The sequence below is a fragment of the Lissotriton vulgaris genome, chromosome 10 (assembly GCF_964263255.1).
Source record: "Lissotriton vulgaris chromosome 10, aLisVul1.2, whole genome shotgun sequence".
NCBI lineage: Eukaryota > Metazoa > Chordata > Amphibia > Caudata > Salamandridae > Lissotriton > Lissotriton vulgaris.
The window spans coordinates 67,997,595-68,022,056 of record NC_141698.1 but is presented as its reverse complement, the minus strand read 5'-3'; the positions used below and the strand labels follow the sequence as shown (position 1 = coordinate 68,022,056).

The window sequence follows — 24,462 nt, the reverse complement described above, 5'->3', positions numbered from 1 at the left end:
CAGCACGAGAGAAGAGAAGAGAACAGGGAGTTAGAGAAGGAGGTGGGTGGAAGAGAGGAACAGGTCAGCACAGCAGAAGAGAACAGGGAGTTAAAAAAGGAGGTGGGTGGAAGAGAGCAGCAGATCAGCACAGCAAATGAGAACAGGGAGTTAAAAAGGAGGCGGGGTGGAAGAGAGCAACAGATCAGCACAGGAGAAGAGAAGAGAACAGGGAGTTAGAGAAGGAGGCGGGTATAAGAGAGCAGCAGATCAGCACAGGAGAAGAGAAGAGAACAGGGAGTTAGAGAAGGAGGCACGGTGGAAGAGAGCAGCATATCAGCACGAGAGAAGAGAAGAGAACAGGGAGTTAAAGAAGGAGGTGGGGTGGAAGAGAGCAGCAGATCAGCATGGGAGAAGAGAACAGGGAGGTAGAGAAGGAGGTGAGGTGGAAGAGAACAGCAGATTAGCACAAGAGAAGAGAACAGGGAGTTAAAAAGGGAGGTGGGTGGATGAGAGCAGCAGATCAGCACAGGAGAAGAGAACAGGGAGTTAAAGAAGGAGGCGGGTGGACGAGAACAGCAGATCGGCACAGGAGAAGAGACCCGGGAGTTACAGAAGGAGGCAGTGGAAAAGAACAGCAGATCAGTACAGGAGAAGAGAACAGGGAGTTAGAGAAGGAGGCGGGTGAACGAGAACAGCAGATCAGTACCGGTGAAGAGAAAAGGGAGTTAGAGAAGGAGGCGGATGGAAGAGAGCAAAAAGATCATCACAGGAGAAGGCAACAAGGAGTTAAAGAATGAGGCGGGTGGAAGAGAAGAGCAGATCAGCACAGGAGAAGAGAACAGGGAGTTAGAGAAGGGGTGGATGGAAGAGAGCAGCAGATCAGCACAGGAGAACAGAACAGGGAGTTAAAGAAGAAGATAGTTGGAAGAGAGTAGCAGATCAGCACAGGAGAAGAGAATAAAACAGGGAGATAGAGAAGGAGGCAGGTGGAAGAGAACAGCAGATCAGCACAGGAGAAAAGAACAGGGAGTTAAAGAAGGAGGTGGGGTGGAAGAGAGCAGCAGATCAGCACAGGAGAAGAGAACAGGGAGTTAAGGAAGGAGGTGGGGTGGAAGAGAGCAGCAGATCAGCACAGGAGAAGAGAACAGGGAGTTAAGGAAGGAAGCGGGTGGAAGAGAACAGCATATTAGCAGAGGAGAACAGAACAGGGAGTTAGAGAAGGCGGCGGGTGAAAGAGAACAGCAAATCAGCACAGGAGAAGTGAACAGGGAGTTAGAGAATGAGGCGTGTGAAAAGGGAGCAGCAGATCAGCACGGGAGAACAGGGCAGGGAGGTAGAACATCAGGCTGGGAGGGGGAGGGCTACAGAATAGCAATTGTTGCCATTTTAGCTCTGTCACTTAAAAGATTGGTTTGCACCTCTGCCATGATGTGCAGCCAGTGGTTTGTTTTCCTGCCGGGCTGTGTCTTCCATCCTTCCGAGGTTGGTATTTGAAGTATGATTAAAAGCTGGTAATAGCAGTAATGGCTACCTACAGCACTTACAATCTGCAAAAAAGTGGTACGTTCAGCTTTAAAAGAAGTTAGTGGCGAAACCGTACAGACAGCAAATGTGTATTTGAAACATTTTTGCTATGTTGTGACCTATGCCTGTTAGTGTAGGCAGGTATGAATTTGTTGACAGTTCAGTCCATAGTATGGATGGCATTCATTATAGACACTAAAAGCAACAAGAGAGACGAACTGCCAGGAGCAACGAGGAGCCAGCACTCAGGAGGTGTGGGAGGGAGATACGACACGGGTATTCACGGGGGGGGGGAGGAAGCGCCGTGCAGTTCCTCTGAGTGCTAAATGTCAAATTCTGTGTCTGATGATTGCATTCCACAGAGGCAAATTCACCCCTCACGCACAACAGTGCAAAGACAGAGGTTGAGAGGCGACCGCAGGAGGGTGGAATAGATGGTAGCAACAACGGAGCTGACATACAGGGGGAAAGGTGGTGGTCGAAGAATACACCCAGATGTGTACACACAAAGAGCCGTCACCCCCACTGAGCTCTAAAAGCCAAATGCTATGTGGGAAGGGAGTGTACGTCATGGAGGTAAAATCGACCCTCGATCATTACAATAGAGGTAAACACAATGTGGCACAACAGGGAAAAGAAGGAGGGGTGGGAGGACTTACCAAATGGAGCGACGGTCAGATGCAAAGAGGAGCTGCCACCCAGGTGAAAAGGAGGGGAGGGAGAAAATGGAAGCAAACGAGGGAAAAATGAAAGGGCCATGCGGGTTCCACTGAGTGCAAAAAGGCAAATGCGTAGAAAGACGCAAAAAGGACAAGGAAGCAATCAACACAAGCCATGTAAAGAAGGGAAAAAAATTGATGTGGTTCAAGAAAGGGGTCAAATGGAAGGTAAAGGAGAGTTCCATGATGAGAAGTACATATGGTCCAGAGAGCTAAACGGGAAGAGGAGGAACTATGAACATGCCCTCACCCAAAGGAAAAAAAAAACTGCGCGGCCGCTAAAGTGAAAGTGATTGCGATCAAGCTTGCAGTGCGCGTGCGCGAGTGTGGGAGCATTTCGCGGCCGCTTTGATGTTTTCAGTGGCCACGCGGCTCACTGAGAACATGAAAGCGGCCACGAAATTGCTCCCAAAACTGCAGGCGGACAGATGGTGTGCGCCCTGCGCACATGCACTGTGTCCGATCTGCAGACTTTGGGAGCATTTTTGGAAGCCCTACTATACTCTTGCAAAAGCAACGCATGCGCGTTGGCTTCAGCGAGACCTAAAAACCCCAAGGCCCAGGGGGGAATCGTTTACTTGTGTGCTGTAAAGCCAGATTTCTCACTGCTTCCCAGGCGCTCTGGGCTGGGGTTTAATGAACCACAGATAAAGTAATGCGTGCTGAGGTGGAAACTGTACCAAATACAACAGTGAGTCAGGGGAGAAGCCGCTGGTGACAGATTCCATGATCTGTAAAAAAATGAATTAAATTAATGAATTAAAATGAACTGTTAGTGGATAGGTGCACAGTTCTGTGACTTACTTCTACGGACTCCATCTTTTCAAGTACCTAAAGTCTCACTCATTCAGTGTGAGCCTCACTCTTTTGCAAACGATCTCACTCCTGGTCACAAGGATTGATGGTAAAATGCAGACACCAGGTTGGGGCGTGCCCTTGGATCACTGGCTCCCAAGCCCGGCCCTTAGGCCTGTCCTGATCCCATCCACTGAGATGCAGCAAGGACGAGCAGACCGGGCTTCCATGCCAGGGCAATTAGTTCTTGATATGTGACTTGTGTTTTTATTGACCTCAGGTTCACACCTAGATGTATTCTGGTGCTATTTACACTTGACCAGTGTATATTTTTACTCAAGAGGGGCGAAGTCAGAAATTCACCCATGGAGATCTTGGGTGAAGTTTTGTGACTTGATTCGATGCAAAGTTAAATCCTCCCCTGGTCGTTGCAAGATAATGCCACGCAGCAGGATGTTCGTTAGTGGTGCATGCTGTGGTTGTGCATTATTGGTGACAGCAACTGCCCCCTGCATATACCAGGTAAGGTAAAAAACATGACATGCTAAGGTGTCTGCCACACCAGGCACGGTTCACTAAGAATCTGGACTGGTGCTGTGAAAGAGAACAGTGCAGGGCAGGAGAGGGGTTGAACCAGGACTTACTGTGATCAGATGTATAACACAGGCCCCTGCAGCCCCCATGGTGCCGGGTGGGCCCCAGCCTCTGCGAGGGGAGCATTCAGCCCAGTGACCAGGAATATCTGTACAGTAAGCAGACTCAGGGTCCCTCATCACATTCTACATGGGTGGGCCCCATCATTTTGCATTAACCCACTGACCATGATGGTGGTCTCGCAATGGATGGAACAATATCTGCTAAACATACTCAACATAACAAATACCTACACAAACTGTATTTTGTGGAGCTCACACAGTTTTAACAAATACTTACAAGTCTCCTAACTTTACAACTTTGCTCCCCCCCAGGGTACCACCAGACACTGCGCTGCCCTCTGATCTCAGAGTTGGTTGTGGAATACTGTACTGCATGGGTCCTGGTCAGTAGACGGCTGACTCTGTTCTCGTGATTGGACCCACCATATCTTTCTAACCATGTATCTACTATTAATCCAATGCTTTCAATGGTGCATCAGAACACAAACTTGTTAGAGTATCCGGGGTCCCTCAACAAAGGATGATTTCCTCAGGGTATCACATTTAAGGAGAATCACCTTACCTTGGGGCGCCTCTCGAAATTCACCCACCTAGTCTCCTTCGCCTCCGTTGGAGTAAGTCATTTCATTGGGATCATTTGTTCCAAAAGGCCAATTGCATTTGGTGTACCCCTTATACATGGTCATACTAATTCTCTCACACACACTTACTTTGTCCCCCCAAAAAATGCGGGTCAATATGTAATTTCATCTGGTGTGAAAATGCCAGAGGTTCAATTGTGGTTTCCATGAGCATTTGCAAGCAATGTATGGTCGCCAAGGTGCACTAGTGGGGATGTAATAGCGTGGAAGAGTTCAGTGTGGTGTGTGAGAGATTTGTTCCAATCATGCCGTGGCAGACATGCTGCTGAAGCAAGGTGTGCATATGCAAGGGAGATGCTCATTGGATTGTTATAGTTACATACATTTCATAGCAGCCTTAGTGAGGTCCTTCAGAGGCACATTTAAGACTGAAGGCTGGTGGATGTAGTGTGGATAACTATGTAGCTCAACAGCCCGGTGATGGAAGGAGCCTTGATGTAAGAACACTTTGGGGATGATTAGTATATCGGGCTGATCGCCACCGTCCTTATGGCGGTGGTGATCCGCCCGCCAAAAGTGAAATGAAATGAAATAAAATGATTACGCACTTGTATAGTGCACGACTACCCGTAGGCATCTCGGCGCTTGTATGAATACCGCCGAGGAACCCTTCCTGGCTTTTCCCTGTGAGGAGCCCACTCCTGGGCATCCCCATGGTGAAGTCAGGCATCCTCAGCGTTGTTGGGGCCGTTGTAGAGATTAAGCAAGCTATTGCCCAGAGTTGCATAGTGGGACTCATGATTAGAATGGGCAGCGAGGCGAGAATTATCTTGTCCGAGGAAATTGAGCCAGAGACCCGCCGAGGCGGGAATTGAACCCTGGTCCCGTCCAGACTACTGCATCAGGGTCTGCCACTCTAACCATTGAGCCACACTTCTCTACAAAGTCACCACCAGCATGACTTCCCCCCCCGCCACATTACGATGGTGGGGGCTCCGGCAGATGGGAAGATAATCCGCCGGTTTACTGCCAGTAGGCAATCCGACCGGGCGGAAAAGCATAGCAATACGGTGGTGGAGAAATGCCTTTCCATGGCGGTGACTCCGCCATGGAAAGGCATGCAGTGTTTTCTTTGGGGGCCGGTTGCAGGTCTCCAGGGTGTTGGTGGCGGTGGGGGGGTGCACATGGAGGGTACCTATCGTAACCCCCTGAATTTGCATGCACAAGTGGCCTGCCACATTGTGCATGCAAATGCAAGACATTCATATATTACATTGTGGCGACTGCTGCTTCCAGCACCACCCGCCACAATGCAATGTTTGCGGGATGCCACCGCAACCGTGGCATCCGAATTGCCGGTCCCAATTGCTGGCAGCCATCCCAGCACCGCTAGGGTGGCGGGCGGAATTAAGTCCGCCTGCCATCCTAATAGGCCCCTTTGTTTGGATAGGTGGTCCTAGAATCTAATATAAAGGATGAATCCTGGGTGCTTCAGTGCAGTCAGGGGGCAACCACCTACTTTTGGATTGTGTGGGTGACTCCATATTTTTACAGTCTGGACTAAGTAAGAGCGAGCTCTCAGATAGAGCTGTAATGAAATGAAATGAAATAGTTTTATAAAACGCCCAATACCCGAAGGTGTCTTAGCGCTAGACGAAACAAAAGACCAGAACAATCGAGTAATCTCAGTTACGAGTGGGGTATTTAAGTGTCGACTTACTCAGTGCTGGTAGCTTCACAACTACTCTTGTATGTTGTTGTGTTTTCCCATTTCTCGGGGTGCTCAGGACTCATTGCAGAAGACCTTGAATGAGATTGGTTGTGACCAGCTGCTGGTGCAGTGCATACAATGGGCGGGGGCATGTGGTTCAGGGGTGGAGATAGAGAACAAGTGGTGCAGCTTTGTGCTGAACCCATTGGAGTTTGACCATAAGCGTAACTGTAGGTCAAAGTAGATCCTACTACTATGCTTCGGGCAAGAGAGTATAAAAAGGACGTAGTGGATTAAACTCAGTGCAGGAATCAGAGGAAAGTAAAAATTCACCTTACGAGTATGAGTGGGTGGAAAGAGCACTTGACAGCAAAGTTAGCTTGAGGTCCCAACTTGACTATAAGGTTCTTCACAGAGTTCTCTTGGTTAGGTAAGGAGCACAGCTCTATTGGCCTAAAGTGATGGAGGGAGGGGACAGTTGCAGATAGAGCCAGTTACTGCATGTCATAATTTCGCTTTTGATGCATTCAGTTTTTAATGGTTCTTGGTCATTCAGTCATCAACTAGTAGGCAAGAAACCTATGTGCAAACATAGAAGACAGATCAACATTGAAGTTTCAGACTTTCATAAGACCATGGTAAAGAGAATGAGGCATTAGGACTCTCAGAAGATTTCTTTACATGTGTCACTTTGAGGCCTGGCTTAGCCACCGAAGATGGTGGACGTGTACTGAGAGGCTCACTGCTTTCCCCAGTAATATTCAACCTCAATCTGGTTGAAGACCCAACATCCGGAACATAGGAGCAGGTGAGGGAAGTGAGGACAGGCTGCCCACCCAGAATCAATCACAGCGGGACAAGCTCGTCGGCACGAGGATCACCAGAGCCATGAGGCTGAGACGCTGGAGTAGACCCCACTGAAGCGGATGACTGCATCTGAGCCCCAGCTAGGCAATTGCAGAAGGCCTTGGGTCAGTGATCTCCATATGTGCCCGGGTGGGCCGATCCTGTGACAGCAGTACAGGTGGAAGCACAGGAGCATTTGGGCCCTCCATGAGTGAGTTGTCGGAGTCGCTGTGGCGGCCTGAGGGCCAGCGCTTCTACCCTCCAGGAGGAGTACAGGCCTGGGGGTGAGGCAATAGTACCCTTGGCGCCACAGGAGACAGAGGAAAATTGCTGGCATGGCTGCCCACCCTGAGAAGGTAGGGGCACTTCCCAAGGGTGTAGGGGGGCCTGGGAAAAGACTAAGGGGGTGCTACCTGAGGGTTTGGAGGGGGACAGAGGGGGACAGAGGGGGTGATCCCAGTTACTCCCTCCCTTCTCCAATCTGCTACATTTGCCACCCAGATCCAACAGGGAGCCCCCTTCAAGGACATTGAGGGTGCCCCTGGCACACAGACTTCTGCACTCGGAGACCCCAGGTAATATTTTACACCCAGACTGTCGAGAGCTTGCCACCACAGGGAGAGATAAAGGCACACCATGTCAAACGCAGGGTAAAATCGACAAATTCGCCCGCCTTGCTTCGGACACTGCAGGGCAGCAATCAGAATAGGAATAGCTATGCAAGTCTACACTCCATGCTTCAGAAAAAACTACGCCCATTCTGCAGGCAATCCAACCCTCCTGTGCCAACATGGAGGGAAAAATCGGGGAACTGAGTGTAGAGATTTCCCTACTCCGCAAAGATCTGAGGAAAACTACTGAAAGGGTGACGGAGGCAGAGGAGTGTATCTCAGAGGCCGAGGATTCGATCAGTGGATTCAGGGACAAGATTAGTGAGCTTCAAAAAATGGTGTGTCAGCTGAGGGCCAAGGCGGAGGATGCATAGGGCCGAGCCAGATGCAACAATATCAGGATTGTTGGAATTCTAAAGTGCACTGAAGAATTGACACCCCAATGTAGTTTGTCACAAATTGGCTAAAAACGTGGGTCCCGACAGGGAATGTCTCCCCCTACTTTCTGGTGGAGTGAGCACACAGAGCTTTGTAGACTCGGCCTCCTCCTCAACCCATTAGTACCTGCATTTTTTATTACGTGTGTAGAGATGCCATCCTGTGGGCATCACTCCTCAAGGGTGACTTGATCTAAGGTGAGGCAAAGGTCATGGTTTCCCCAATTATACTTTGAAGTTGCAGCAACAGCGTTGCTCCTTTGCTGCTATGAAACAAAAGCTGAGGGTGCTGCAATATAAGTAAACTTTCCTTATTCCAGTGCACCTAAGAGTGATATTCCAGGGTAAAACTTTATTCTTCAAGATACCAGAGGTAGCCTAGACCTTGGTCGAGGAGCGGCCTTGGGCAAAACAGCACTCACTGTCTGTGGATGCCCCTGACCAACAAGACGGATGGGACTCCTGGAAACGGTGGCCCGGGAGGAGCCAGGACCATAGGCGTTGCCAATGATCAACAGACATGTCCCCAAGCAATGGCGCCTTGAGACTGAGAAGATGGAGTTGAGGGCTAAGGACTCTACTTCATCTGAGACCATTGAATGAAAAGTTGGTTTGGTGTTGAACATGTAGACTGTCCGTGACTTTACTACTAAGTTGTTGAAGTTGGGGAGGTGTGTGCAGTAGGGTATCTTTTTTGTAAGGGACCATACATGTGTTTGAGGTAATTGTTGATAATGGTTAGAAGGGGGGTGGAACGAAAAGCTACCTCCGAAGTGGGGTTGCAGACAGTTTTAAGCTGACGGCGCTGGATTGGGGGAGGGAGGATTGTTGTTCGGGGGATGGTTTTTGCTCTGCACACTGAAATACAAAAGGTATGGGGACAGAACTCTTGGGACCCTGTATAAGGTTATGATGCGGGAGAGAGACCCAATGGGCAGCAATGGAGAACCATGTGAGAGCATATGGTGGACCCCCATAGGCACTCAACAAAGCAGCGTAGGCTGAGTTTTCTTTTATGGAACGTGAATTGGCTGGGGAGTAAGATCAAGCTAGGGTGGATATGGGGTATCTTAGAAGGCACTGTTGAGATGGTGTGATACAGAAGATGCATCACAAGGGGAATTCCTGCACAATGTTTAATAGAGGTGGATGCAAGATCCTAGCTCATGCAGGCTTTATGTTCTGGTGAAAATGTCAGTCTCCCTACAGCCTGGGGAGATCTGGGTGGACACATAAGGACGTTATGTGGCGGTGACTTTGAACCTTTGCATGCCCACAATTATAGTCATCCCCAAAAAAGGTCAGGGTTTGGAGTACAGCGGCTCCTATCAGTTGATATTGATACCAAATACAGAGGTTAAACTCTTATCAAAAATGTTGGCCCTCCGCCTCTGACAGGTTATCCCCATACTGATACATCAAGATCAAATGGGCTTCATGCCTGATCGGAGTACCCGGCTGAACGCCTGTCTGGCTGTTTGGAGTACACTAAGGCCATTGCAGAACCCATGGCTGTGTTATCCTTAGATGCAAAAAAGGCATTTGATACATTAGAATGCCTCTATTTGAAAGCCACCCTGCCTCGTATGGGCTTTGGGCTAATTTTTCTGTCTTGCATGGTCTTACTGTACAATATCCCACTAGCCAGAGTCTGAGTGAACGAGCCCTGTCTCAGCCCTTCCCACTTGGGAAGAGGACCAGACAGGGATGCCCACTGTCTCTGATGGTCTATGCCCTGGCGCTGGAGCCTCTTGCCGGCTGGTTTCGGCAAGACCCCCTGGTGTGTGGACTTCAGTGAGATTGGGACTGGGAGGATCGTATATTTTATATGCAGATGATCTCCTGCTATACTTGGCAGACCCAGAGCTCATTATGGATTGCCTTCTACAGATACTGGAGCTTTTCAGGGGTACTCGGTTTTCACTTTAACTGGGGGAAATCCATTATAAACCCTTTTTCAGGCAACTTGGTGCTTGGAGCTACCAGACACTAGAACCATAAAGATCCCAATGGGTTTAAATACCTAGGTATCAGTGTCACTAGGGACAGGAAAAAAAAATTCCAGAGAAATCTGTCCACCATTTTAGGGAGATTCCTTAAAAATGCTCCATATTGGCACACTTTCCCACTGTCTCTCCTTCTTGAATTCACGTGAGCCCTCCAGAACAGCCCGTACTGAGTCCCTGCATAACCATCTGCAGCTCCTCCGTTATGGCGGAGGAGTCTCGTGCTACTGCTTTCTCGCAGTGCGAGAAGCAAAAATATAAAATGCTAATAACTTTTAGTTATTACCATTTTAGGATTTTTTTGCTGTCTGGTGGACTGGGCTGCTCTACTTACGGAGCAGGTCAAGGGAGGAGTGGTTTGCCCACTCCTGAGTGCGCAATGACTGGTTGGTCGGCCTTCTCGGGCCACCCAAACCAGTCATGTGCACTCCCCTGTGCACCATGCAGTCTACATGGACAACATGTCCACTCCGCCAGACCCTGGCTGAGCACCATGTCACAGCCAAAACCCAGGATCCATAGGACCCGGGACCTCTATGGATCCACACCCATCATCTCAGGTCGTGCTTCTCGTCATCCATCTCACGAGTCGTGGGATGGGGGAAAGAAAGCAGGAAGTTGCCTGCGCCAATAGTGCATCACTTCTGATTACAATGTTGCTATGGCTCGGGGGCTATTTAAGCGGGCTCTACTTGGTCTCCCCGTTTTCACTTTGCCATCACGAGGACGGGCCGGAACTGGAGCGCAGTCAGGGCTGCTGATTGCACGGACACCCACCCACCCAGTCAAAGTCAGGCTCATTGATGTAGATGGATCACAGGATACTTCTAGTTAAGTTACAAGATAGATTTATTAAGACACAGCAGAGCACTACACATCGCCAGCTGACCAGACCATCAACTGTCATCCTCTACACTTGCTCTATCCGGGTAATTTGAATAAGGTATTTATGGAACACCACTTTCAGATTACACCAGTTTCCACTTCTAGCAGATCTCCTTCCCTATAAGGAACAGTGGGTTGTAGTACTGGCACTTTGTGAATACAGAGATGAGAGTATGCAGTACCTCAGGTGTGCATTTCTTTTGATCCATTTGCAGGGTGAAACCACAGGTAAAATCCTTCCTGGTTGAATATTAATAATAATTTCTGTGAATTCCGCGAAAAGCTTAAGAATCTATCCGATCATTGGATGAGATGCTGTCCTACCAAATTGTATGTGCATAAATGTCACTTACAGGACATTATGCACATACACGAGAATCAATGTGTGTAGGCATCTGGCCTGGGAGGTGTTGGCACATATTTATTAAAAGTTAATGCAACGCAAGGCAGCAAGTAAAGTTGCTGTGCTGCGTGAACGGGAAAGAGTTCAACAGTGCCATCTCTACTAAGAAATGGCGCTCTTCAGCGTTCTAGCTGTGCTGGCATACTTGAAGCTGTCTAGCGTCACAGCCGGCACCCTTGTGCCATTCTGCAAGGGTGCCTATGTTACAGGCAGGATTGTGTTTGCGGAGGAATGGACACCTTCCTGCACAAAAGCAATCCAAGGAGGCAATCTCCTCCTTCTATGTGTGATTCAGAATGCATTACACATAGAAACATATTACTCCTCGTTACACCTCTACGCGGTAGATGCACCACGTTGGTGCAATCCCAGGAGTACTACCTTTAGCATATCTGGGACTGCATCAAATTCCATGGGTGGATATATGGGAACACCGATGCCCCAACCATGGAACGCCTATCACAACAAGATGTAACACAACGCGGCGTAAGCTGCTCCGTGCAATATATTTCTTTACAAAGTCACGCAAGGTGGCACAAACATCCCCATGTGTGGTTTTATAATTTCCATTTGAGGACCTGTGTTGCCTTGAAATGACTTGCTTCACGCATCACAGAAGTCTTTATGTTCAGGCCTCATTGGATTGAAGCCCAAAACATACCTCCAGATTCTTTTCTTACTCACAAAAGTGATTCAAGCCTTAGACATACAAGTAACACCCAAGTAGACCATGTTTTCCCGTGGCTCAGCTTCCCACTCCTCCCCAGGTAATGCTTAAGCTCTAAATGCCTATTATAAATGCTGGTAATACCAGTGCAGGATACATATAATATGAGAAATATAATATTGATTTTAAACTGTTAAAATATGTTGATTCCTAAAAAAAATTTGGGATGAAAATTGCCTCTATTTTCATTTAATTTTTGTTTTTTTCAGTGCTTTGTGGCTTTGGGGCTACGTTCATGGTATATATCTGTCTACATATACACATATACTATCCATGATTTCCATCAAACAAAAATACTTTTTTCAAGAAATTTGTAGAAACGCGATAATTTATTAAACTATTGATTTTATAAGAAAAACACACAAAAAACTTTAAATAACACATTTTTCCATACAATCTACATTAAGCGATGCAGAAGCGTTGGAAGTAACGCAGCGCTTCAACATATCCATAGAATGGACAATTCTCCTCTTCTTTGTCAAAGGATGCACCAATTCCTGTCCTTGCAAAAGTCCTGGCCCGTTGTCACTTGTCGCAGGACATATTTTTTGCACAGTGCAGCTCGTCGTGGTTATTCTGGAACAGAAAATAAAAATCAGTAAGTGTTGTAAAGTATCTCTTTCTACATCCTCTAGCAGGAACCAGAAATACCCAGAGTAGAAGGAAGAAAGCTCATGAAAAGATCTCAAGCTGCTCCTTGGCAGCCCCATGTCAGGTATGAACATGTGACAACGCCCAGATTCTTGTTTACTTTCTGGTACTTGTCGCTTTGCAGTTTCCAATATATGGAGGTCTCCAGGCACCCACTTTTGCAACTCTTAATGACAGGCAGCCTGGAAAGTGGAGTGATGAACCCTGGGTATTTTCACCATCCAAAATATTCCTGCCCACACCCACTCCGCCCCAGTGGTTAATTTGTAAAAAAAAAAAAAAGTGCCAGGGCTTTTGTCAAGAGGCAGCTTCCACCAGCCCATACCTCCTGTATGCTGCCTAAAACAGAGCCAACTACTAACCATGAAGTGGGGAGAGGAGGTGGCATAATGGCCAGAGCTGCCAACTTCAGCGCTCGTGAACCAGGTTCGAGTCTCTGCATCGGCTCAACATCCATTGTTATTAAGGGTACATCACTGTGCCTACCAAAAATGAGTGTGTCCTTAACTGGTGCTCATGAAACTATAGCACAGGTGTTGTTCTTTAAGTGCAGGCGCTGAGCACCGGAAACCACTGGCTCAAATTAAGAACTCCCTCCACCCTGACCTCAATCCCTCCCCAAAGCGGGCCAGAGGAGAACTACAGAAAGGTCTTGGCCGAGCAAAAGCTCCCGTGGTGGTGTTGGCATCTGCAGTGCAGACGCTTTCTGGATCCATGTTTCACCCCGGCAGGTCCAGAAGGCAAACACCACGACTACGGTCGCTACACAGACTTGACATTGAACAATTTGAGACATTTAGCACCAGCAATCACCATCACCCATTACATCCAGAGTTTGGAGGGAACATCCAATCCTCAATTTTCATGAAGACACTCTAATGCAAAGTAGAATCCAACAACAATTCAGAGAGGTGAGGAGAGGAGCCAGGCTTTTGTCAGTAATCATGGCGGTCATCCTCCATTGCACAGGACTCAGTCTGGCACCAGCATTAATCCTGTGACAACCAACTGCGACTACAGAGAAATGCGATGTACAGGAATGCTGTATAGCGCATACTGCAACATGAGCTGCCTCTAGGTGTTCGAGTGAGTACAGGGTCAATGTCCACCAGCCAATCAAAATAAGGGACCAAAGGTTGTCTTCTGAGGTTTGAGCATTACGTTCTGCCCAAAATGTCTGCACCCCGCAAGCGCTGCGATCTTACCTGCAGTATAACTCAGTTTGAACCCCCTCATCTGAACGGTGCGGTCACTGGAGAAGATGATCTGCACAGAGCTTGTGAAAGACACCCAAGTGTTGGGTGCAACAGTGTCGCAGTATCTGTTGCTGGGAATGGTCCCCGAGACTTCAGACGGGTCATCAAACTTCATGTAGTCGAACATGCAATTCAAGCCTTTTTCCAACTCAAAATCTACAAATGTAATGTTCACCTGTGGGAAAGGGAAAGGCACCATTAAAGACCACAAAGCAAATTACCATTGTATACTAGCAAAACAGCCTCTAGTACCACCCACCAGTAGGAGGCAGTGTGGGGCACAGTACTTTTGTAATAAAAGCAGACCCTCCATTCCCACCAAGAGGTGGTTCTGTGGGGCACTGTGAAAAATGGAAATAGAAGGAGCTTCTGTATTAAAAAAAATAATAAATGAAATGTTGAAGTCCATATGAGTTTCTTTCTTCATCAATTCTTAATATTCAATGTTCCAATGCAAAAGAATTCAGGAACTCCAAGTCCAAATACCAACAAGAAAGTTAATTAATACTTGTATCCAATCAATATGACAGTTATTTCATTTCGGATCAAAAACAACTTTTGTTATGCGCAGCCTACACATTTCGCCCTCCTTAGGACATCATCAGGACTTATTAAATTTTAGCTTTTGAATGTTGATGTTGTAACCTCGAACAATTTAAACCGGAACAATAACAGCTTTCCGTCATTTATACAAAAAAATCTTTTAAACAGGAATCTGCAGCAGATTTATCAGGACCCGCTGACGAAGACGGCTAGAATTTGAGTCACGAGATAGCTTGGGAGTTGAAGATAAATATTGGGCTTTGGTGCTCAGGATTATAATACACCGAACTTGGGCAGAGAAACATTTCGTTGTGGAATCACTGAACTTGGCAATTAATAATACATTGAGTTACTGCACTCAGGACTTGAATTTCATGGAGCTTGGAAGGAGAAGAATTCCTGTTTAAAAGATTTTCTTGTCTAAATGACGGAAAGCTGTTGTTGTTCCGTTTTAAATTGTTCGAGGGTGATGAATAAGCAATGAACATTGATGAGAAGGATACAACATCAACATTCAAAAGCTAAAATGTAACAAGCATTTGCAATGCATAAGGTCTCGCATTAGGAAAGTTTGAGCTATTGGTATTGTAAATGACAAATTATTTATTTATGTGTTGGTTTTAAAAATAGCATAAATAATAGCTTTGTCATTTACAATGCCAATAGTTATAACTTGTGACACCTATAGCATTTGTAATGCAATATGTGTTGTATTCACGTGACTTAGATGTATTGATATTACAAATAACAGTGGCTTTTAATTTTTTTTATAATTAATACTTAAATAAAAGTTATTGTAATTTAAAATGGCAATAGCTTAAACTTTTGTAAATAACTTTTGTGAAGAATATGTTCAGTGTATTTTATTGTGACGAAAATCCAAGAACAGAAGTGAAATACTAACTTCTTTTTGTGACATTTGTAATAAAGCTTGAAACATTGAGAGAACATATTTGACCCAGTTGTTGTTTAATGGTTGCACAGATTGATGCTGCGGTGGCACTGAGTGATGTTGTGGTGGCGACGAGTGATGCTGTGGCATTCAATGATCCTGTGGTAGCGCATAGTGATGTTGTTGTGCCCCTTAGTGATGCTGTGGTGGTGCTGAGTGATGCTGTGGTGATGCAATAGATAGAGTGAGGGCGATAGATAGAGTGAGGGCAATATATAGAGGGAGGGCGATAGATAGATAGAGTGAGGGCGATAGACAGATAGATAGAAAGATAGATAGAGTGAGGGCGATAGATAGCTAGACAGATAGAGTGATGGCGATCAGTATCTAGATAAATAGATAGAGTGATGGCGATCAGTATCTAGATAATTAGATAGAGTAATGGCGATCAGTATCTAGATAGATAGATAGAGTGATGGCGATCAGTATCTAGATAGATAAATAGAGGGAGGGCGATAAGTATCTAGATAGATAGGTTGAGTGAGGGCGATAGGCTGAGTGAGGGCGATAGGTTGAGTGAGGGCGATAGGATGAGTGAGGGCGATAGGTTGAGTGGGGGCGATAGATAGAGTGAGGGCGATAGATAGATAGATAGAGTGAGGGCGATAGATAGCTAGATAGATAGCTAGATAGATAGCTAGATAGATAGATAGATAGATAGATAGATAGATAGATAGATAGATAGATAGATAGATAGATAGATAGATAGATAGATAGATAGATAGATAGATAGATAGATAGATAGATAGATAGATAGATAGATAGATAGTTAGATAGATAGATAGAGTGAGGGCGATATATAGAGTGAGGGCGATATATAGAGTGAGAGCGATAGATAGATTGATAGATAGAGTGAGGGCGATAGATAGAGTGAGGGCGATAGATAGAGTGAAGGCGATAGATAGATAGATAGATAGATAGATAGATAGATAGATAGATAGATAGATAGATAGATAGATAGATAGATAGATAGATTGATAGATAGAGTGAGGGCGATAGATAGAGTGAGGGCGATAGATAGAGTGAAGGCGATAGATAGAGTGAAGGCGATAGATAGATAGATAGATAGATAGATAGATAGATAGATAGATAGATAGATAGATAGATAGATAGATAGATAGATAGATAGATAGATAGATAGATAGATAGAGTGAGGGCGATAGGTTGAGTGAGGGCGATAGGATGAGTGAGGGCGATAGGTTGAGTGGGGGCGATAGAGAGAGTGAGGGCAATAGATAGATAGATAGAGTGAGGGCGATAGATAGCTAGATAGATAGATAGATATATAGATAGATAGATAGATAGATAGATAGATAGATAGATAGATAGATAGATAGATAGATAGATAGATAGATAGATAGAGTGAGGGCGATAGATAGATTGATAGATAGAGTGAAGGCGATAGATAAAGTGAGGCCAATAGGTAGATAGAGTGAGGGCGATAGATAGATAGATAGCGTGAGGGCAATAGATAGAGTGAGGGCGATAGAGTGAGGGCGATAGATAGATAGAGTGAGGGCGATAGATAGATTGATAGATAGAGTGAAGGCGATAGATAAAGTGAGGCCAATAGGTAGATAGAGTGAGGGCGATAGATAGATAGATAGCGTGAGGGCAATAGATAGAGTGAGGGCGATAGAGTGAGGGCGATAGATAGATAGAGTGAGGGCGATAGATAGATAGAGTGAGGGCGATAGATAGAGTGAGGGCGATAGATAGAGTGAGGGCAAAAGATAGATAGATTGATAGAGTGAGGCCGATAGATAGATAGAGTGAGGGCGATAGATAGAGTGAAGGTGTTAGATAGATAGATAGATAGATAGATAGATAGATAGATAGATAGATAGATAGATAGAGTGAGGGAGATAGATAGATAGAGTGAGGGTGATAGATAGTGAGGGCAATAGATAGATAGATAGTTGTGTGTGTGGTGTGTGGTTGTGGTTGTGTGTGCGTGCTTGTGTGTTTGTGTGTGGTTGTGTGTGTTATGCTTTGTTTTGCCATGCTATGTTTTGTTATGCTATGCTATGTTTTGTTGTGTTTTGTTAAGCTATGCTATGTTTTGTTGTGTTTTGCTATGTTTTGTTATGCTATGTGTTGTTGTGTTTTGTTATGCTATGCTATGTTTTGTTATGCTATGCAATGTTTTGTTTTGCTATTCTATGCTTTGTTTTGTTATGCTATGCTATGTTTTTTTCCTATCCTATGCTTTGTTTTGTTATGCTTTGCAATGCTTTGTTGTGTTTTGTTAAGCTATGCTATGTTTTGTTGTGCTTTGCTATGTTTTGTTATGCTATGTGTTGTTGTGTTTTGTTTTGCTATGCTATGTTTTGTTATGTTATGCTATGTTTTGTTCTGCTATGCAATGTTTTGTTATGCTTTGTTTTATTGTGCTATGCTATGTTTTGCTAGCCTATGCTTTGTTTTTTTATGCTATGCTATGTTTTGTTGTGTTTTACTATGTTTTGTTATGCTATGTGTTGCTGTGTTTTGTTTTGCTATGCTATGTTTTGTTATGTTATGCTATGTTTTGTTATGTTATGCTATGCAATGTTTTTTTATGCTTTGTTTTATCATGCTATGCTATGTTTTGCTATCCTATGCTTTGTTTTGTTATGCTATGCTATGTTTTGTTGTGTTTGTTATGCTATGCTATGCTTTGTTATGCTATGCTATGCTTTGTTATGCTTTGCTATGTTTTGTTGTGTTTTTCTATGCTATGCTTTGTTTTGCTATGTTATGTTTTGTTATGGTATGTTTTGTTACGCTATGCTATGTTTTGTTATGCTATGCTATGTTTTGTTATGCTATGCTATGTTTTGCTATGCTATGCTTTGTTATGCTATGTTTTGTTATGCTATGCTATATGTAGTGTTTTATTATGCTATGCTTTGTTTTGCTATGCTAGGTTTTGTTATGCTATGCTATGTTTTGTTGTGTTTGATATGCTATGTTTCGCTATGCTATTATGTTTTGTTTTGCTGTGCTATGTTTTGTTGTGCTTTGTTAAGCTATGCTATGTTTTGTTGTGTTTTGCTATGTTTTGTCATGCTATGTGTTGTTGTGTTTTGTTATGCTATGTTTTGTCATGTTATGCAATGTTTTGTTATGCTATGCTATGTTTTGTTTTGCTATCCTATGCTTTGTTTTGTTATGCTATGCTCTGTTTAGTTTTGCTATCCTATGTTGTGTTTTGTTATGCTATGCTGTCTCGTTGTGTTTTGTTATGCTATGCTATGTTTTGTTGTATTTTGATATGCTATGCTTTGTTATGCTAATTTTTGTCACGTTATGCTATGTTTTGTTGTGTTTTATTATGCTATGCTTTGTTTTGCTATGCTGATTTGTTATGCTATGCTTTGTTATGCTATGCTTTGTTATGCTATGTTTTGTTATGCTATGCAAAGCGTTGTTTTGTTAGGCTATGCTATGTTGTGTTTTGTTATGCTATGCTATGTTGTATTTTGTTATGCTATGCTATTTTTTGTTGTGTTTTGTTATGGTATGCTAGGTTTTGCTATGCTTTGCAATGCGATGTTTTGTTATGTATGCTATGATTTGTTGTGTGTTATGCTATGCTTTGTTGTGTTTTGCTGTTTTGTTATGCTATGCTTTGTTTTAAGTTATGTTAGGCTATGTTTTGTTCTGCTATGTGTTGTTGTGTTTTGTTATGCTATGTTTTGTTATGTTATGCTATGTTTTGTTATGCTATGCTATGTTTTGTTTTGCTATCCCATGCTTTGTTTTGTTATGTTATGCTATGCTATGTTTAGTTTTGCTATCCTATGCTTTTTGTTATGCTATGCTTTGTTGTGTTTTGCTATGATTTGTTATGCTATGTTTTGTTGTTTTATTATGCTATGCTTTGTTTTGCTATGCTATGTTTTGTTATGCTATGCTATGCTTTGTTATGCTATGCTATGCTTTGTTATACTATGTTTTGTTATGCTAAGCTTTGTTTTGTTGTGTTTTCTTATGCTATGCTATGTTTTGCTATGCTTTGCAATGCTGTGTTTTGTTATGTATGCTATGTTATGTTGTGTTTAGTTATGCTATGCTATATTTTGTTGTATTTTGCTATGTTTTGTTATGCTATGCTATGTTTTATGTTATGTTATGTTATGTTTTGTTATGTTCTGCTGTTTTGTTCTGCTGTTTTGTTGTTATGTTATGCTATGTTTTGTTTTACTATGCTATGTTTTGTTTTGCTATTCTTTGTTATGCTATGGTTTGTTTTGTTATGCTATGCTATGTTTTGCTGTTTTTGCTATGTTTTGTTATGCTATGTTTTGTTATGCTTTGTTTTATGTTATGTTATGCTATGTTTTGTTCTGCTATGTTTTGTTGTTATGTTATGCTATGCTATGTTTTGTTTTACTATGATATGTTTTGTTTTGCTATGCTTTATGGTATGCTTTGTTTTGTTATGCTATGTTTTGTTATTCTATTCTATGTTTTGTTGTGTTTTGTTATGCTATGCTATGCTTTGTTGTGTTTTGCTATGCTATGTTTTGTTTTGTTTTGTTATGCTATGTTTTGTTTTGCTGTCCTATGCTTTGTTTTGTTATGCTGTGCTTTTGCTATCCTATGCTTTTGTTTGTTATGCTATGCTATGCTGTGTTTCGTTATGCTATGTTTTGTTATGCTATGCTGGTGAGGGTATGTGAGGGTATGTGAGGGTGTGTGAGTGTGTGAGTGTGAGGGTGAGTGAGGGTGAGGGTGTGTGAGGGTGAGGGTTTTTGAGGGTGATGGTGTGTGAGGGTGAGAGGGTGAGTGAGGGTGAGGGTGTGTGAGGGTGAGGGTTTCTGAGGGTGATGGTGTGTGAGGGTGAGAGGGTGAGGGAGGGTGAGGGTATGAGAGTGAGGGGGTGAGGGGTGTGAGGATGAGTGAGGGTGAGAGGGTGAGGGGGTGTGAGGGTGAGTGAGGGGGTATGAGGGTGAGTGAGGGGTGTGAGGTGAGAGTGTGTGAGGGTGAGGGGGTGTGAGGGTGAGGGGGTGTGAGGGTGAGGGCGTGTGAGGGTGGTTGAGGGGTAGTGAGGGGGTGAGGGGTGTGAGGGTGAGGGGTGTGAGGGTGAGGGTGTGAGGGTGAGGGTGTGAGGGTGAGGGTGTGGGGGTGTGAGGGTGAGGCAGTGTGAGGGTGAGGGTGTGTGAGGGTGTGTGAGGGTGAGGGGGTGAGAGGGTGAGTGAGGGTGAGGGTGTGTGAGAGTGAGGGGGTGTGTAAGGTGAGGAGCTGTGTGAGGGGTCAGGGGGTGTGAGGGGGTGAGGGGGGTCAGGGCGTGAGGGTGAGTGAGGGTGAGGGGGTGTGAGGATGAGGGGGTGTGAGGGTGGTTGAGGAGGGGTGAGAGGGTGAGTGAGGGTGAGGGGGTGTGAAGGTGAGGAGGTGGGAGGGTGTGTGAGGGTGTGGGGGTGTGAAGGTGAGAGGGTGTGTGAGGGTGAGAGGGTGAGTGAGGGTGTGTGAGAGTGAGGGGGTGTGAGGGGGAGGAGGGGTGTGAGGGGTCAGGGGGTGTGAGGGGATGAGGGGGGTAAGGGCGTGAGGGTGAGTGTCTCCAATGAATGTCGCTGCTTTGCCTTCTTTGAAAATGTTCAGTGCTGCAAATAGAGCATGCCGCCCTAATTATCACAGCATGAGGCCCCAAAGTGATAATTATCACAGCATGCAGAGAGGCTCCCCATGCTGCTGGAGCACTCATCTGCGCATTAATTATAGTTGAGTGCTCCAGCAGCCTGGGGCGCCTGTTGACATGCTGTGATAAGTGGGGTCTCATGCTGTGATAATTGTTACTTGCAGGCACAAGCTGTTCCACTGTGAAGCACGTTCACAGACCGGAATCGGCTCGTGCCCATAGTAGAATCGGCTCGTGCACAGGTCTGTAGCTAGCTCTGCCTCCCTTGGAGGCACAGACAGCAGCTATAAGACTCGTGGCGGCAGTGCTTCGCACTGCAACACCACGAGACCTAATAAGCCCTGATGATGTCCTACGGTAATGCGAACAAACCCTACAGCTAGGAGTAGACACCTGGGAGTAGAGCAGAGCTGGGAATGAACACTACAGCCCTTTGGATTAATGCCGGACGCCTGGAAGTAGAGCAGGTTTTAGGATGAGCTCTAAAGCTTGGAATAATGCAGGGCTCCTGTGAGTAGAGCATAGCTGGGAATGAACACTACAGCGTAGACTAATGCCGGACATCTGAGAGTAGAGCAGAGTTAGGAATGAGCACTACAGCTTGGGTTAATGCCGGACACCTGGAAGTAGAGCAGGCCTGGGAATGAGTGCTACAGGTTGGGGTGATGTTGGATACTTAGGTCTGATGCAAACCTCTCAAAGAACACCAAAGATTGTGTCAGTGTCCAATACCTGGCTCCACTGAGGACCTCACAGTGCAAACCGCACTAGCGAATAATGTCAGGCGCCAGTCGCTATTGCTGATCTCACAGTGAGCACACCTAACTTAATACCCAGAGCCTGTTTCGATTTCTATCTCTGCCTCAGTGACTGCAGCCTCACATGCACAAGCAGAAACAGACATGGTATTGGTGCTCAACACCAGCAAACACCACCAGAAATTGAGCACTGGCACTACTGCCTTGGCCACCAGGTTCACATCTCCTAGTTCACATCCTAGTTCACCCTGTGTAAACGAAAAGCTCACTTTGCTTGTCCATTCTCTTAGAAAGAAGCCATTGGGAAATCCTTGGATTATTAAGGTTTATTCTGATTGCAGATGCTGTTTAACGGCAATATGAACATCAGCTCCCACCTTACAAAGGAGTGGCATGTTTTTCATGTATGAAATGTTAGACCCAGCTAAAAAGCAGTTTAAAAAAGAAAGATTGATGGGCTTTTGTACGAATTTCAGCTTTTTTGTGATTATAATTTTTTGGGCCAAATCAAAAAATGCTAGTGTGTTTGACTAAAGCATGATAACACCTGACCTGAATAATAAACATATATTATGAAACATCCTGGGATGACTGGTCTGGACCCCACCACCATAGTTAATATGCATCTTGTAATGGATGTTGATAGAAGTGCCTAGATAACCTCACAAGTGATAAGAAGCGCTCTACAAATCTACTGATTGATTGATCGAGGGCTGTGCTTTGAGATGCATTGAAGAGTCAAAGTGTGATCGTCTCTTACCAGTTGAGTGGCGCTGATGGTCCAGATGCATATTGTAGATCTTGGGTACTGCTGAGGATAGTTTGGGGTGGTTATTTCTCCAGAGCTAGCCGTCAGCGTTCCACCACAAGCTGCAAAGATATTCAACATTTTACTCGTTATTGACATTTTTAAAAGTTCATCTTCAATGATTCCGCTTATGACACAGCAGACAACCAAACAGGGGTGCCATAAAATGTCCCATCATGCACCAGTCATTCTTTCCTGAGGGGATTAGGGGACCGGTCCCTTTTGAAACACTGGACGGCTGCCAGATGTTGTATTTCAAAACCGTGGGTTCTATGTCACAATACTAAATATATAGGGACATTAATATTGACTATTGTTAACTCTCTCTAAGTTGAAGATATAATAGTAGACTATACCTTGGATGCAATAGATTTGTAGAGCTATAATTGTGTACCGCGACATATCAACCGCCCCCACTCCCACCTGACGTCGACCATTTTGGCAATCGTTTGTTTTTCAAAAAATGGTATGCTCTATGGCATTGTTTTAACCCCTTCGCTGCTGATGACGAGCTCAGCTCGTCATCAGCTACGGCGCTCGTATGCTGATGACGAGCTGAGCTCGTCATGTAAAGTGGGTTTTTAAAATCTTCAGCACACCGCGGTAAATCGTACCGGGATTAAGATGTTAATATGATTCCAATGGATAAATAGCCTAGATCTCATTCATTCATTTTTTATGCCGATTGGCGTGAAGCCGATATCTGCTGCTCCCCCACCAGAAACCACATAAAGGGATTGGAAAGACATTGGTCAATCCAGTTAACATTCAAGTGAATGAATGATTATGTTTCAGCTGGTGGGACTAAATACCTGCTTCTTTACACTTTCTGTTCATGACTTGCTCGTACACACCAAGGCGCATTTGGCCTCTCGAATATCTGTTTGTGTGGGGATAGTAGACTCAACTGCCCCAGTCAATAAGTGGCCTGTGCATCCTCTAGTTTATTCAGTTTTGCATGCCTCATATTTTCTTGCACCCAGAGTCTATCGCCGTCATCCCAAGACTTGGTAGCTAGCTAAAGCGGGGATAATTTTATCGTCTTTCTTGATAACATGCCCCCAAGTTCCTAACATTTTAGTTGTGTGGTCGAAAGTGTAGAGTTGTATAGTATATTCAAGCTTCAGAATCATTTAGTCCTCCTTTTAGATGTGTGAAAAAAAGAACTCAGTAGTAAATCCGTGAAAGAAAGCAAATATTATTGGAACATAAAGACCACTTCTTTTCAGGTAGTGGCTGTCAAACCTACCTCTATCATTGGTGGTAGTTCTTAGGGTAGTTGGGGTTGCTGTTGCTGTTGTGTTTGTAGTTTCAGTTGTTTCATTCATTGTTGTTGGAATGCGGGTGATTATTTCCTCCAGCTCAGTGGTGGAAGTCGCTGACGTGGTTGTTGCTTCTGTGGTGTTGCTTGTGGTTTTCATGGTTGTACCTGGAGTGCTGGTGGTGGTCGGTGGTAATGTGGAGGTTGGATCAGCTGTAGAATCACACAAATATGAAAAAGTTGAAATAAAAGTATGCTTTATATTCAATAGCCAATCAGAGTATCTTATGGTCTGGCATGTAAATCACTTGTTTGTGTATGGAAATCTATCACAGTCCTAGAACAGAATCAGTATTGACACAGCATTGTCAAGTCAAGTCAAATGTACTTTTATTTTACTTCGTTAAAAATCATAAAAGGGTGGAAAAACCACCTTGAAACATAATGTTTTGAATATATATTTTAAAAACATGTGGTAAAAAAAGGCATCTAGAGCCACAGCATTGATCATAGACTATTTATGCCTGCCAGCTCCTTCATTCAAGTGGAGGGGATGCTGGAGTGCCATGTCGTTACCCGGACACGCGTGTTGTAGGTGAGCACCCATGAGCAAGCGAGTGTCTGATGTTTTACGAAAGATAATGGCGACTGCTTTATTTTTTTCAGAGTTTTATATAGCGCAAAATAGACATGAGACATTGGGTATCAGAGCGCTTTACATGAGCAC

General features: G+C 44.7%; 1 protein-coding gene across 1 annotated transcript; it reads right to left on the bottom strand.

The window, feature by feature from the left end:
• Positions 1–12,191: 12,191 nt before the first annotated feature.
• On the bottom strand, positions 12,192–23,895 carry LOC147684664 (CUB domain-containing protein 2-like). The gene is made up of 4 exons (XM_086942377.1): positions 23,724–23,895; positions 22,427–22,536; positions 13,740–13,965; positions 12,192–12,459 (listed from the first exon to the last, which is right to left on the bottom strand). Exons 1-4 carry the CDS (start codon positions 23,893–23,895, stop codon positions 12,455–12,457), a joined length of 513 nt encoding a protein of 170 aa, XP_086798503.1. The 3' UTR covers positions 12,192–12,454.
• Positions 23,896–24,462: the final 567 nt, after the last annotated feature.